General features: G+C 44.4%; 1 protein-coding gene across 1 annotated transcript; it reads left to right on the top strand.

Annotated features, from left to right (window-relative positions):
• Nucleotides 1-3,392: 3,392 nt before the first annotated feature.
• LOC103693043 (uncharacterized) lies at nt 3,393-9,445 on the top strand. The gene is made up of 4 exons (XM_063266362.1): nt 3,393-3,442; nt 4,335-5,910; nt 6,734-6,837; nt 9,313-9,445. The coding sequence occupies exons 1-2, from the start codon at nt 3,393-3,395 to the stop codon at nt 5,035-5,037; spliced, it is 753 nt and encodes a 250-aa protein (XP_063122432.1). The 3' UTR covers nt 5,038-5,910; nt 6,734-6,837; nt 9,313-9,445.
• Nucleotides 9,446-14,411: the final 4,966 nt, after the last annotated feature.

The raw sequence follows: 14,411 nt of genomic DNA, 5'->3' as shown, positions 1-14,411 counted from the left end.
CTGTAACTAAACCCTTTTCTCCCTGGTGTTTTCTAGGTGAGATGCTGTAGGAGTGTTGCAGAAGCAAGCCAGGGTGTGAGTAAGGAAGGAGCTGCTTATGTAACAGGGATCCATGCCATTTAGGGTACATGGACCTCTCTGAGAGCCGAGGAGCCAGAATTGTTTCCAAGGTTCTCTCAAGATCATTCACACCCGGGTTAGCCCTCTTGAGCAAGTCACCTTCTTCAGAGTCCTGACAAAGAAGTGTTCTTCCTCCTCTTTCTCTAGGAGAGATTCCCCCCCATCCCCACCCCACCCCAGGCATGCCAAGAACCATCACAAGTGGTCTTGTTTCTACTCCCAAACAACACTATTTTCACTTTCACGGTCTACTTTTGCATGGCGCCTCTCTGGGCTTGTGCTCACCCCCAGTTTGTCTCGCAATGCCTTCAGCCTTTTTGAAAGTGCCTGAAATGACTGAAGTTCCCCCCCACACCCCGGGGCCCAGCAAGGTTATCATGGCTTCTAATTATCAAGCTGTGAGCAGAGGAGGGTTGTCAGCAGCTTCGACTTAAGATGAAATGTCTCAGCCTGGAACCCTGGTTTCCAATTCCTCCTCCGCTACTAACTACTTTTGTGTCCTGGGAAATTCACTTACCTCTCTTGACCTCAGTTTCTTCGTTCACAGAAGGGTGTCAAACCAGATACCTTAGAGAGTCTCTGCAGTCAGTTCCCTATACTTAGGAACCTAAACTACATTGCGTCTTCCTTCATTCCATAACTTTGGAAATGAAAAGACTCCATGGGTTGGTTGCAAGGTACCATGGAAGCCATTCGAGGCCCTTCCCAGCTACCATCTAGCCACTCACGGAGTTAGCCCTATTACACCAAGTTCTCTGAGAGAGAGATGCAGCTGCAGCCACAGTCCTAGGGAGGGGTGTCCCACCAGAGTATTGCTCTCTAACCCTGTTCTTTACCCTGCGCTTTCTTTCCACCCTAGGTTCTCTGCTGATCCAGCTTACAAGGGGTTCCGTCTGGCCAGCAGTTGTCTGCCCACTAACCAGTCCCCCCCAGAAGTTAGAGGAGGCTGTCCGGAAGAGGAGACTCGCTCCTTACCCTAGCCACCCTCATCTCAGCCTCAGGACATTTTTGCTCTGCTCCACACGCCCTGAGTGGGCTGGCTCCTGTTGCTAGGAGAACCTGACCATTTACATTTCCTGCTGTTTTTATTTTAGATTAGCAGCCACACTGCTGCAAGAACACAGGGTATTTTAAGAGAGACAGAAAAAGAAAGGGTGAGAGGAGAACCTAACGTGAGCCCTCCTTCCTAAGGTCTTCCCAAATGCACAGACCACAGTGATAACCACTCCAGATCCCAACCGAGCCAGCTTCTCACCTCCTCTTTTTACCCCTAATAGCACCACAAACCAGCTCTGACACCTTCACTGGCACTTTCCAGCCACATGGGAATATGATAGCACAGTTTTCTTCCAGGAAAAGCAGAGGTCAAAACTTAAAACCTCCATAACTCCCACAGCAACAGTTCCCCCTTGTTAAAACCTCAACCCAATAGAAAACACTTTGGTATCCCAAACACTTGCTGTCCAGACGTGCTCCAGTTCTCTCCTCTGCCGTGGTTCATTCTCTCCCGGGTCTCAGATACATGTGTGACTTTTCCTGCAAGCCTTCACAGAAATCCATGTTACCTTTGTAGACAGCCCTCTGTTCTAAAAATCCCAGCCCCTCTTACCACTGCTTTTTCCTGAGATCAAGAATTTAGTCTTCTATCTCTGTGCTTCTAGAATCTGATGCCTGTGTCATTTTTAAAGCTAGCTCCTTTCTTGCTTCTGTAGTGTCTTGCTCATAGTAGGCATGCTTTGATACCCTTTAAACTTCAATGCAATCGTTTTTATCTTATTATACTTTGCTGAGATATGTTTTAATATATCTCTTAGAAGTCTGTTCTTTTCTAATGAGAGACAGAAAAGGAGTGGATCTGGATGGAAAGGGAGGTGGGGAGGGACTGGGAAGACTAGTGGCTCTCTCTGCCACTAGAGAGCCTTATCCTTGTTGGGAAGAGATTGTAAACCATGAATATAATAACGAACATATGAGACAATCAGGGAGTCGCACGAAGGCTCCTAGGATAGGTTCTGGCTTGAGATGATAGGGGAGCTGGGGAAGGATTGAGAGTCCACTACAGATATCCACCGGAATTACATAGACCAGCTGTGCCAAGGTGCAAAGACCTAGGAGAAATAGACCGAATTGAGCATGCCCTATCCTATGGTCCTAACCAGGCAGACTTTCAATTCACCCCTCCCACATCTTTCCCAGTTGTAGCTTTCTCAAGAGGGAAATGTGTCTTCTCTTCCTTTGTCCATCTGTTCCAGTTGTGGGGAGCAAAGTGCTGCCAGGACGATGATGATTATCAGGAACCAAACAAACTCTAGATATACACCGCAACCCCCACTGCACCCCTGCCACCTAGGTATGCTCCTCAGTGTAACAAGCCCGTCTTCTAGCCTTATTCTTAGCATCACCATTGTTATTTGAGATTTTCATTCACGTATAATATATTCTAATCATTTCCCAACTCCCATGATAAGTGCCCATCCTTCACCCACACCTGCTGAACCCCTCTTCTTCCCGACAGTCCCCCTCCTATCCTCATGGCCTTTTGTTGTTGCTTTTTGTGTGTGACCCACTGAGATTAATTAAGGCCACCATCATAAGCGTGAATGAGGGGTTATTTATTAAAGCACGGGCAACTTACTAAGGGCTATACCAGTGCAGAAAATGACTCCTCCTCCCTTAGCATCTATTAGAGGCTCCTCAGCTAGATGGAGGGCCCTGTGCGCCTCTCACATATCCAGGGTGGGTTGTTGGTGGGCTCCATCCTGTACAGATCTTGCAAAGGTAATAAATCACAGCTGCTATGAGTTTATGAGCGCAGTGACTCTGTCATGTCATGTCCTGAGGACAGTGTTTTGCAGTGCTCCGTATCTTCTAGCATTCTTTCCGTTCCCCTCATGATGCTCCCTGAGCCTTAACACTTGGGGTTTTATAGATATCCATTTAGGACTGATCACTCAGCAATCATTTATTCTCAGGACTTCAATCAGTTATGAGCCTTTACGCTAACCACTGTTTACTTCAACCAGAAGCCTCTCTAGCCAAGGCAGATTGCGGTACTAATATATGGGTATAAACAAAAATATTTGAAAAGTGATTTGATGTCGTGTCCGTTTAGCAAAACAACAGTAATAGGTTGCCTGCTAAGGCTATGACCTCCTCAGCCCTGCCCTTTTGAACAGATTTGAAGTAGAAAGTATGAGTTCCCTCCCATGGAGTGGGCCTCAGATCTAAGTTTTTACAAAAAGGCAGTTGATTCCGATATTGCATCAGTGGGCATGTCTGCCCCCTGCAAGTTCACGCTGCAGTGTCCAGAGCTCATAGCTGAGTAAGACAAGGATCCTTTCAAATAACAGAGCCCTGGTGAAACACTAGCTCCACCAGCCTCCATTAGGACAACGAGCTTAGAGGAAGTTGATGGAATTCAAACCAAAGCAGCCATTCATTCAAGGTCAGGAGCCTCCCATCCACCAGCTTTGTCTAGGGACTTGGACTTGAGATCTTCCTAACATCTCTCTCCCCAGGATCAGAGGTTCTTGAGACAAGAGTGTAGCAAAACTCTTGGTCATCCACCATTTGCTCCTCTTTGCTGAGTAACAAAAACACTGGTTTTAAATGGAGCTACACGTAGTCAGCTAGAAGATTATATTTTCCAGTGCCTCTTGCAGGTTCCTGGAGACAGTACGTTGGAACAGAATTTCTAGGGAAATTCATTAATCCATTTAACCTGCTTCTCTGACCCCCTCTTTTTCCTCTTCCTGCCTAGAATACAAACATTTATCTAGAACTGTAGCAGTCATCTTAAGCACAAAGTGACTCTATGGTTAAGTATCACATGCTGAAAAGGACACTGTAGATCTGCCAGTTCCACTAGAAACTCACAATTCTGTCTCCAATTCCCCGCCTATGTACGTGCAAGCAGTTTCTAGAGTCTGATAAACCATCCAAGTGATGCATGAAGTTCAGGTTCAGAGCCTCACCAAACTCCAGAACATATGGGTCACAGGAATGTGCTCTGGACTTTGCCAGGATGGTCTCTTAGTCATGGAACTCTATTGGGTACGCCGGGGTCTCTGATCTATGCAAAAAGAGACTCAGTTGCAAATATTGACCATTTATACAGCTGGTTGCATTCCTGTTGCTTTGTTGATCATCCTGCTGTTGTTTGTGGGGTTTGCCATATTGGGTATTAACCTAGGGCCTCTTGCAGGCTAAGCAAGTACTTTAACACTGAGCCTTATCCACGGTCCTTTTCTGACTTTTCATTCTGCTACGGGATCTTACACAGCTAACCAAGGTGGCCTTGAATGTATACAATCCTGTCTCAGCCTCTCGAGTAGATCGGATTATAGACCTGAAGTACTAGGCCTGGGTGTATGTTATAACTACTTTTTCAATTGTAAGGGCTTTGTATATAGGAAAGAAAAGAAGAAGAAGAAGAAGAAGAAGAAGAAGAAGAAGAAGAAGAAGAAGAAGAAGAAGAAGAAGAAGAAGAAGAAGAAGAAGAAGAAGAAGAAGAAGAAGAAGAAGAAGAAGAAGAGAAGAAGAAGAAGAGGAAGAGGAGGAGGAGGCAGAGAAGGAGGAAGAGGAGGAGGAGGAAGGAGGAGGAGGAAGAAGAGGAAGAAGAGGAAGAAGAGGAAGAAGGGGAAGAAGAAGAAGAAGAGGAAGAAGAAGAAGAAGAAGAAGAAGAAGAAGAAGAAGAAGAAGAAGAAGAAGAAGAAGAAGAAGAAGAAGAAGAAGAAGAAACCCTGTCTTAAAGAAGTTAAAGGAACCAGTGTTGTCCTGACTTCTCCGATCACTGTTGTTAGAATGGAGAGCCTAGGACTACACCAGAGCCTGTCAGCAGCCGAGCCCTGCCCGGCCTTCCTCTCCAATGCCAGCACCCAGACCTTCCCTATCTCATGCCCCTCTTACCAGTTCTAATCATGAACCCACCACCACCACCACCCATCTCCTGCTTCCTTTCCTTCTCCAGCTAGTCTCTCTGGGCTGCCAATCCCACCCCAGAATTACTTTATACCTGTAAGGAAATTAGCATTTATGTTGGGACAGAAAGTGACACTGTTCAGTTCTCACTGTCATTCTGTTCTTAATTAATATTTAACCTCAGAGAGACTGTGTAGCAGACGGAAGTGGCTGACGGGAGAACAAAGCCCCGGCTGGCTCTCCTTGTCAACACTGCCTCCCCCACTTCCAACTCCTCTTCCTGCGTGGAAGGGTTCCAAAGGACCCAGAGGCCCAAGGGAGGAGTGCCAGGAGCACCCCTGAGGACCCTCAACTGTAGTTTTGATGGATGACTCCCCTAGATCTCGCACAATGCCGATCCTTCTACCACTAAGTGAGAACAGCTGGTACCCAGAACCTGATTCTCAATGCCCAGAGCTAGACCTGGGCCTGGCACGCCAGTAAGGATGAAGAGATAGGCGGGGGTAAAGAAAAGCAATGCAAATGTGCCCCTCAACAGATTATATTTAATGCGCTATTTTTAGTTGCCTTCAATCCCTCGGGGCTGTCAGGGCGGTTGCAGCCCCACTCCCCCGGGAAAGGAAATGACAGGCATTATTACCCGGCCCAGGAACGCTGGTGCAGTGCGTGGTGGGTGGGGGAGGTGCTGCCTTGCCAGCTCCGAATTTTGGGAACTTAACTTCCAACGGGAAATCGAGGACACAGAGAGAGGCAGCCATGGGACCACCTCCTCTGTTTGCAGCCAGCCAGCCAGATCAGACCTGCGTACTGGTCCACTGGGCTCAGACCAGGAGTGTGGGAGTCTCTTCAGTCCTCAAGTTGTCTCAAAAAGTAGGTTATACAACATCCTTCACTGCCAAGTTCTTCCTGCTCTCTAATCTTAGCCCTGCCTCCGGTCTAAGCCCAGTTCCCCCTTGCTCTGCACGCAGAGGCAACGGAGGACAGCTGGCCATCATCCCCCAGCCAGAGCCCTTCTTTGTCTTGAAAAAAATGATTCAGTTTCCTCTCAGCCTTCTCTTCTCCAACCTGAGTCATCCGAAGTCTTTAACCTTTCCGCGTGTCATTTTTTTTCCAGCTCTTCTTCTTGTCGCTCTTCCAACCCTGTCTTGAGTATGACCCCGAGTTCCTCCCGGGAACCTAAAGAGACCCTAGACTGCCCCCACTGAGCACCAGAGCTCCAATGGAGAAACTTATTGCATGCTGTCCTGGAGAGGTTCCCTAATTACCGTGGTTCTCTTGCCTCCCAACAAGATCAGAGGCTCCACATAGGCTGCACCTCCACCCTCCTTCCTGCAGCCTCCCTCACCTCCTCTGCACCCAGCTGAGTGCAAGGCTTATAACATGTGGCACATAAATTTTCATGATGTCTGATTTAAAACGAGGTGCGCATATAAAAAATTTGGCGAGGTACTTGTAATTTACTGATAAATTATACAGCAGCCTTTGAGTTTCGGTTTTTATTATTGTGGTAGAACTGGTACGCTGGGTAGACCTTTGGATATAAATGCTTATATTTTCAACCATCGTGTTGTAAACTGTATAAACCATAGCCATATATATAGTGTTCATTTAATAAATATTTATTGAACGTCTACCATGTCAAGATACCAGATGCTGGAGTCTCAAAATGAAAGGCCAAATTCTTGTTCTGCAGGCATTGACAGTCTCCACGGGGAAGAAAAGAAAGCACAATGAGGAAGCAGTCTTACGACGGAACTGTCGGGAGACACTGAGAAGCAAAGATATGGACACAGCTCCGTATCCTAATGATTTCATCTTGCTAGAAATTGGTGGAAAATAGTTTTAACTGCCAGCATCCTTTCCTGGGGTTAGCCACCGTCTCCCTGACTCCATGTGGTCCTAGAATATTTGTCAGTGTAGTAGGTGTTGTAGGTTGGATCCTGAATGCTCTCCAGAGGCCCGTATGTGTCAATGGTTTGCTCTCCAGCCGGAGTCATTTTTGAGAGTTCAGTACTTTTTTCCCAGTGTGAGGAAGTCAGGTCTCTGGATCCTTACCCTTTCCTCTCTCTGTTTCCACGCTCCCATGAGGTGAATAGTCTCCTCTACCACATACACTCACCAAAGCAACACCTCCAAGCTCACCCAGACGAACCTTCTGAAGCTGTGAGCTGCTAAAAATCTTTCTTCCTTACAACCGATTATTTCCAGAACTTTGTCACAGTAATGGAAAGCTGACTAAGACAGTGGGCAAATTCCCCAGGCGTACTCAGAGCCCTCCCCAAAAACGCCTCGTATGGATACATGGAAAGATGATCTTTTTTCCTTTAAAGGTTTAGAATGTCAGCAACCAGTTATCTTCGTATACCACACCTATCTGAGGGCATAACCAGCAGAAAGCCTCTGAGGGAACCCTTGCTGAAAGACAGGAAGAAACATAAAAGACCCAGCATCATTCTGAGTCCTGGGTTCAGTCATCTCATCTTGTTAAGCATCCGGTAATTGCCTGGGTTTGTTTAGGCTTGCTACTCTAGAAGGAAGTACACACTTCAAAGTGCCTTTGATGCTGAGGTGGCTTCTAGAGGGGAACAAGGAATTGAAAACGATTTCTTGATGTGCAAATGCATCTACTATGATGTATGCAGATTGAGAAGTGACCCATCAAGGCAGTAGAAAGGACCAAAGTGTGTAGAAACTAAAATTAAAGGGAACTCAAGGTTTGCCGCTTATCACCTGTATGCCCTTGGTCAAGCCACTTAGCCATTGCTTCCCCTTGAGGTCCTTATCTAAGAATACATTTGCTTTATTGGATTGTCTTGAGCATGACATGTCTGATATACTAAGAGTATATATTATTATATATTGCATAATAATGCAGGCTTTCTTTAATCATCACCGCCTAGGATGCCATCCATCCATTGTGGAACACTACTTTCTCTCCAACTCCAAACGGAAGGTTATGGGGAACACTGCCGGTAGCGTTCAATCCATCTGACCACATGGGCTGGGTCACTTATAACATTCCATCTCCCTTACCACAAGCCCTGAGGCAGGCAAGGGCAAGGGTCCCCGTCTACAGCTGAGCAACTTCTCCAAGAATTTTTAAATTATTATTGATGAATTTAGGATTGAAGGATTGTGTTTCCTCTTGGACCCCACATTTATCCTGGCTTAAGTTCAAAGTGGCCAACAGCCAAAAAGGCCCAGGGTCGGTGCTGGCAGCAAAAGAAAGTAAAGCCGAGAGTCACACAGAAGGAGCGAGAGATACAGTTCCATAGTGCTACGTTAGTTACTCCTTCATGATCTTCCATACGGTACAGCAAAGAACACTGTTGGCATGCCAACCCCTTGAAAGGAAAGGACACTGTACTGGTGGGATGGCTCAGTAGGTAAAGGTGCCTGCCACCACACTGGGTGGATTGTATCTGAATTAGATCTCTGGTTTAGATCTGAATTAGATCCTGATTGCTCCCCACATAATAGAAGGAGAGAACCTACTTTGTCAGGTTGTTCTCTGACCCATTCACAGGTTCCATAGGAAAAGAAATCCCTTTCTCCAGCTGGGAATGATGGCACACGCCTTATTCCCAGCTCCCCGGAGGCAAAAACAGGTGGATCTCTGCAATCAGGGTCAGCCTGGTCTACAAAGCAAGTTCCAAGACAGCCAGGGCTACACGGGGAAACCCTGTGTCAAAAAACAGAACAAAGCAAAGTTCTTTCCTAGGGCTGGATAAGTGGCTCAGTAATCAAGAGCATTTGCTGCTCTTCCAGAGGACCTGACTTTGATTCTCAAAACCCACGTAGCCACCTACATAGAAGCTCACAATTCTAGGGGATCCATGACCAGGCATGCACATGGTGCCCACACATACATGTAAGCAAATATTCATACACAAAAAAAATTTAAAACATTTTAAATCATTTTAAAAGATATTTGTCTTTGTCTCTCTGTGTCTCTGTCTCCCTGTCTCTCTCTCTCTCTCTCTCTCTCTCTCTCTCTCTCTCCCCCCCCCCCACCCCCAGAGGAAGATGAACTCCTGTCATGGATGTTTATCCATTTCCGTAGTCAGCTTTCCATGGCTATGACAGAACACCTGAAACAGTTGATCATAAGGAAAATTACACAGCTCACAGTTCCAGAGGCCCCAGCTTCTGCTTGCTTAGTCTCACTGCTTTGGGCTACAGGCAGCACAACACTTCACAGTGGGGCATGTGTGGTAAAAGGGGTCAGTTTACCTCACGGGCGGCTGAATTGCTCCTGAAACTCAACATCAGACCTTGCGGTGAATCAACGCATATGCTAAGATAAATTGGATTTCTATACCTTCTCCCCACAAGGATTTTGATGGACACAACATGAATGAATTCAGCATAAAACAGATGGAATATAATAAATGCTCATAGTAAATATTTGGCACAGGAAGTGCTCCTGAGAAAACGTTTTTGAGCTTTCCCACTTAGAGATTCCACACTTTAACCCAACACAAGCTCGGAAGCCCATGGTCATGTGCATGCATGTGCGCATGCTGGCTTATGATGACGACAATAATGGCGTTGACAAGGATAGCAGTGAACAATAAAGAACCAAAAGAACCTCACTGTCCCAGAGGTCTCCGCTCACTGGTACAAGTCAGTCCTATCTAAATCAAAGGAAACATTTGCTGCAAACACAGGCAGGAAATCCCTATCATTGCAATGAGAATTAATTGCCCCTTCCAAACATTGGAATAGCTAGATTGGTAGCTGTTTGTGGATTATCAATTACTCTCATTGCCTGAGGAGCTGCAGAGGTTAGATAATCAAGAGGCTCTGCATGGACATCCCTCTGCCTTTAATTCGTCTCTTTCCAGAGCTAACCTTGAAAGCCTTTATTTTTATTTAAAGATGTAGCAGGCAGACCTGTTATCCGGCTAGAGATAAAATGTTCGAAGCCGTTTACTTTTCCTCTTTCTCTTAAGGGACACCTCCTTAATTGCTAGTAATTCTAAGCGTAGCAAGCTTGAGCCTCCGACTTGGAACAACACCCAGAGGTTATAGAAGCAACAGAGATAATGAGGCACTAGGAGACAAGGCTTCCTGTGTATCTGCGGAAACTCTGAGTGGTCACCTCAGATTCTGTAACGGTTCCTCCAACAAAGCAAAACTGAACTAGAACAACCAATTAGGAGAGTGGGGCTGCATGAGGCTGCATGAACTCCTGTCTGATTTGCTAGTTGTCCCTAGAGTTTTCAGAGCCTGTCATCAGAGAAGCCCTGGAAGTAACTGGCACATGTGGACCCCATCTTGTCAAAACAATGGGTGCATTGTCATGACCTGACATGCACTGAGCATATTGTAATGTGTCAGGGCTATACTCTTCTACCACAACAGGATGTGTTATGTCTTTTTTTAAGGATCAAACATGACATTCCTTTTTTTTTTTTTGAGAGCATATATGTAGACACAGTCTGTACAGAGTCTAATGACCTGTTGAAATGCTAGTGGGGTTTCTTGATGCCTCGGGGTCAGAAGGAAACATGGTTTTGCCTAGCATGTCTTCTAAACAGCGGGAGCATTGCCACTAACAATCCTACCCAGAAACAAGTCATGTTCAGCTCTCCTCCCACTTACCCCACTCCAACAGGCAACCCAGTGAAGGCAAAGCAAAAATAACACAAATACATCAACCCAAACAATATCAGCGCACACACTTCAGTGTTCCGCACCAACTGCTGAAAAACTGAAATTTAAGATTAGTAATCTCTTATTTTTCAGGGCTCTAGTCTGACCAAAACATACACAAAATAGAACTCAAAAAAAAAAATTCACTGCTCAGTGTTGTGCAAGAAGGGCATGTTATCTGGATAAAAGTGTTCTTATTTTTGCATATGGAAATGCATTGGCCCAAATAAGCAAATTCCTACCATGATCCCATCCCAAGGCACTGTAAAATGCCTTTTATTCTGGGTAGGGCCCATAAGAAAGCTACAATGACTGAGTTTTAATTGTTTACCTATATCGTGGCCACACAGCACAGCAGCCAATGTGAGCGATTCTGTCAATGTCTCCTTCCTCCTGAAGTTCAAGGGTAAGAGACATTTCTATACCAATAAGTTTACTGTGAGACACGCCTGTGACATTTCAGCACAAGATCCTTTTTGTAGGTTTAAAGACGTTGGTAGGTGTTCCAGCCTTAACGCCTTATGATCAGTAGTCATGCCTTAGTCTTCATTCACCCAATAGATACTGACTGTAGTAGACAGAAGCCATTGTACTGCTCAGGTTTTATTAGCTTGGCACAAACTACAGCTCACCTGGGAAGAGGAAACCTCAACCACTTCCATCAGATTGGCCTGCGGGCATGTGTCGGGAATGAGCTTGGTTAATCATTGATGTGTAAGGGCCAAGCCCACTGTGGGTGAGTTGTGCCATCTAGAGTAGGAAGTTCTGGGTTCTATAAAAATGAAAACAAAAAAAAAACACAAAACAAACAACAACCATAAAAAAAAATAAAATAAAATAAACTGAGCAAAAGAGTCCCTAGAATTCTTCCCAGGTTCTCCTTCAGTTCCTGCCTGCAGGTCCTGCCTAATCTCCTGCCCTGACTTCCTTGAATGAAGGACCATAAGCATGAGATGATGTAAGCTCTTCCCTTCCCAAATTGCTTTTTAATCCTGGTGTTTAACATAGCAACAGAAAGCAAACCAAAATACATTAGCATATGAAGTTATTCAAGCAATGTGGGATCAATAATGTCTTAGTAGCTCCTGAGAGAAATGCCCTGAGAGGTGGTAGCAAAAGCTTTTAATCCCAGCACTAGGGAAGTAGAAGCAGGCAGACCTCTGTAAGTTTGAGGTCTACAGAGCAAGTTCCAGGACAGCCAGGACTACACAGACACACAAACAAACAAATAATAAATAAGTATATAGACAAACAAACAAAACAAAACTTTTTGAGATTATCACTAGATAGAGACTCTCTGAATGAGACATTGGGTTAAGACTTCAAACTCTGAGGCAAGTTTCTCTTGTGGGACCTGCTCAGGCTCACTGCTACCAAACCGGCTGCCTACCTTGGCCTCTCTTGTCCAATACCTAGGCTATATATTTCTACCTTGAACATTGCTGGGCATAGGTGAGATGACGTTGAAATACTTCACCAGGCCAAAGAAAGGAAATCTTAAAACTAAAATAAATAATAACATTAAACCAAGTCAAGAGTACAAACATGACTTTTTCCTGGTCTTCAAGCCCTGGCATACTCTATCTGCCATGTTCCCATAAAAACAGCCTCCTCCATGAGGACATATGAAAAGCACATCTCTGTGTCTCAGCTCATAAGAATGGAAACCTAAGACCAGATTGCAGAGCCATGAAAATCTGTCTCCTTCAGAAAGGCTTGCCTTTTTAGTTCTTTTTTTCCCAATTCATTTAATTTATGTCTGTGAGTGGTTTGCTTGTGTGTATGTTTCTGTGCAGCATGTGTGCAGTGTTACCAGAAGTCAGGAAGGGGCATCCGGTTCCTTAGAGTTGGAGTTATAGATGGTTGGGGGCTGGCATCTGGGTACTGTGGACTGAATTTGGGTCCTCTGTAAAAACAGCAAGTGTTCTTGTCAAAGAGGTACTGGACCTCTAAAAAGAAAAAAACACTGCCCCATTTCCAGTAAGGTCATACCTGATTATTGCAATGGGCACTTTGCACTCTAAATCTTGCTTCCTCTTGACATACTTTTATTAATTTTGCCCTTTATTCATTCAATTATTAGAAAAAATATACATTATCTACCATATTCCATACAGTGTCCTAAAACTACAATGATTAAATAATTCTCATTTTCCTTATTGTTTTACATTTTATAAATGTAATTGACAAATGAAAAGTGTATACAATGTGATAATTTGGTATGTGTATACTGTGCTGGCTAGTTTGATGTCAACTTAACACAAGTTATAGTTATCTGAGAGGAGGGAACCTCAATTGAGGAAATGTCTCCTTAATGTTAGGCTGTAGGCTGTAGGCTGTAGGCAAGCCTATAGAAGTTTTTTTTTTCCATTACTGATTGATGTGCAAAGGCCCAATACATTGTGGGTGGTCTCCTAGGCCATCCCTAGGCTGGTGGTCCTAGGTTGAATAAGAAAGCAGCTGAACAAACTATAGAGAGCAAGACAGCAAGCAGCATCCCTTCATGGCCTCTACATCAAACTCCTGCCTCCAGGTTCCTGCCCTGCTTGAGTTCCTACCCTGACTTCCTTCGATGATAGAAGCATAAGCCAAATAAATCCTTTCCTCTCCAACTTGTTTTTGGTCATGGTGTTTCATCATAGCAATAGTAACCCTAAGTAAGACATGCACATTATAAAATGATGACCACAATCAAGTTAACTCAACCAATACACAGTTATTGGTGTCTGTATGCTGTGTACTCTCTTAGGAAAGTGTCACTCTCTTAGGAAATGCTACCATGTTAAAATGGGTCCCTAGAATTTCATCTCTTTCTCTCAGAACACACAATATAATAATTTTGTTATTATAGGTTAAAAAATAAGTACTAAGGAGGCCTTATATTTCAGAGATACATACTTAGATATTTATAAATAAAATGAGAAAATTATAAGAGATATAAAGTTTGGTGGTGAGTTAAAAATCACTGATGATGAAGGATGGATAGATACACTGTATCCATATATACTATGTGACTACCTTTGGTAATAGTGAAATCAAAAGGCATCCCCAAAGTATTAATACAAGCTGATCAGTGAACAATTCGTAGATCAAAGTACTTGATCAGAACAACCACTCCAAGCCTCTGGGGGGTATCACCATGGTGGGGCACAGGGCTACAAAACTGACCATATACACACAAACCAGGAGATACTCCTTCTGGGTAGGTTTCAGAGGATCTTCATCTTCTGGACGAGTTTTCTCCAGGCTTCTCTGAGGTAGACAGAAACAACAGAGTGACCAGAACCGTCACTTAGATAAGGGCACTGACATTGCTGCTTGAATAAGAATTATTCTTTTGCCTATCAAGCTAAGTGACAAAGGTCCTTAAACAGCTAAGGAATAATAGAAGAATTGTAACTCGCTAATTGGCTTTGCTGTAAAAGCCAATTAAAATGGAGCTATGAAAATAGCCTATTGATAGAATGCTCTCCTAGCAAGCACTCATCCCTGGGCTCCATCCACAGCATCACATGTAACAGGTATGGTGGCATATCCTATAATCCCAGCACTTGGAAGATGAAGGCAGGGGAATCAGCAGTTCAAGGTCCTTGGCTATTTATAGCAAGTTTGAGGCAAGACAACACTACATGAAACTCTGTCTTTATTTAAAAAAAAATCCATTAAAACATATGTGTGTCTGGACCTCTGACTGACGAGGTTATTTTCAGGTT

This window comes from Rattus norvegicus, chromosome 8 (assembly GCF_036323735.1).
Source record: "Rattus norvegicus strain BN/NHsdMcwi chromosome 8, GRCr8, whole genome shotgun sequence".
Classification (NCBI taxonomy): Eukaryota; Metazoa; Chordata; class Mammalia; order Rodentia; family Muridae; genus Rattus; species Rattus norvegicus.
Note: the sequence above shows the minus strand (reverse complement) of the source record. Positions and strands in the feature narration are given on the sequence as shown.

What these genes read in the sequence shown, in the direction of transcription:
- LOC103693043 (XM_063266362.1), top strand. Translation starts at nt 3,393, where the DNA reads ATGTCTGCCCCCTGCAAGTTCACGCTGCAGTGTCCAGAGCTCATAGCT. An exon ending in TGTCCAGAGCTCATAGCTGA is followed by an intron (nt 3,443 to 4,334) that starts GTAAGACAAGGA and finishes AGGCTAAGCAAG; the next exon opens with TACTTTAACACTGAGCCTTA.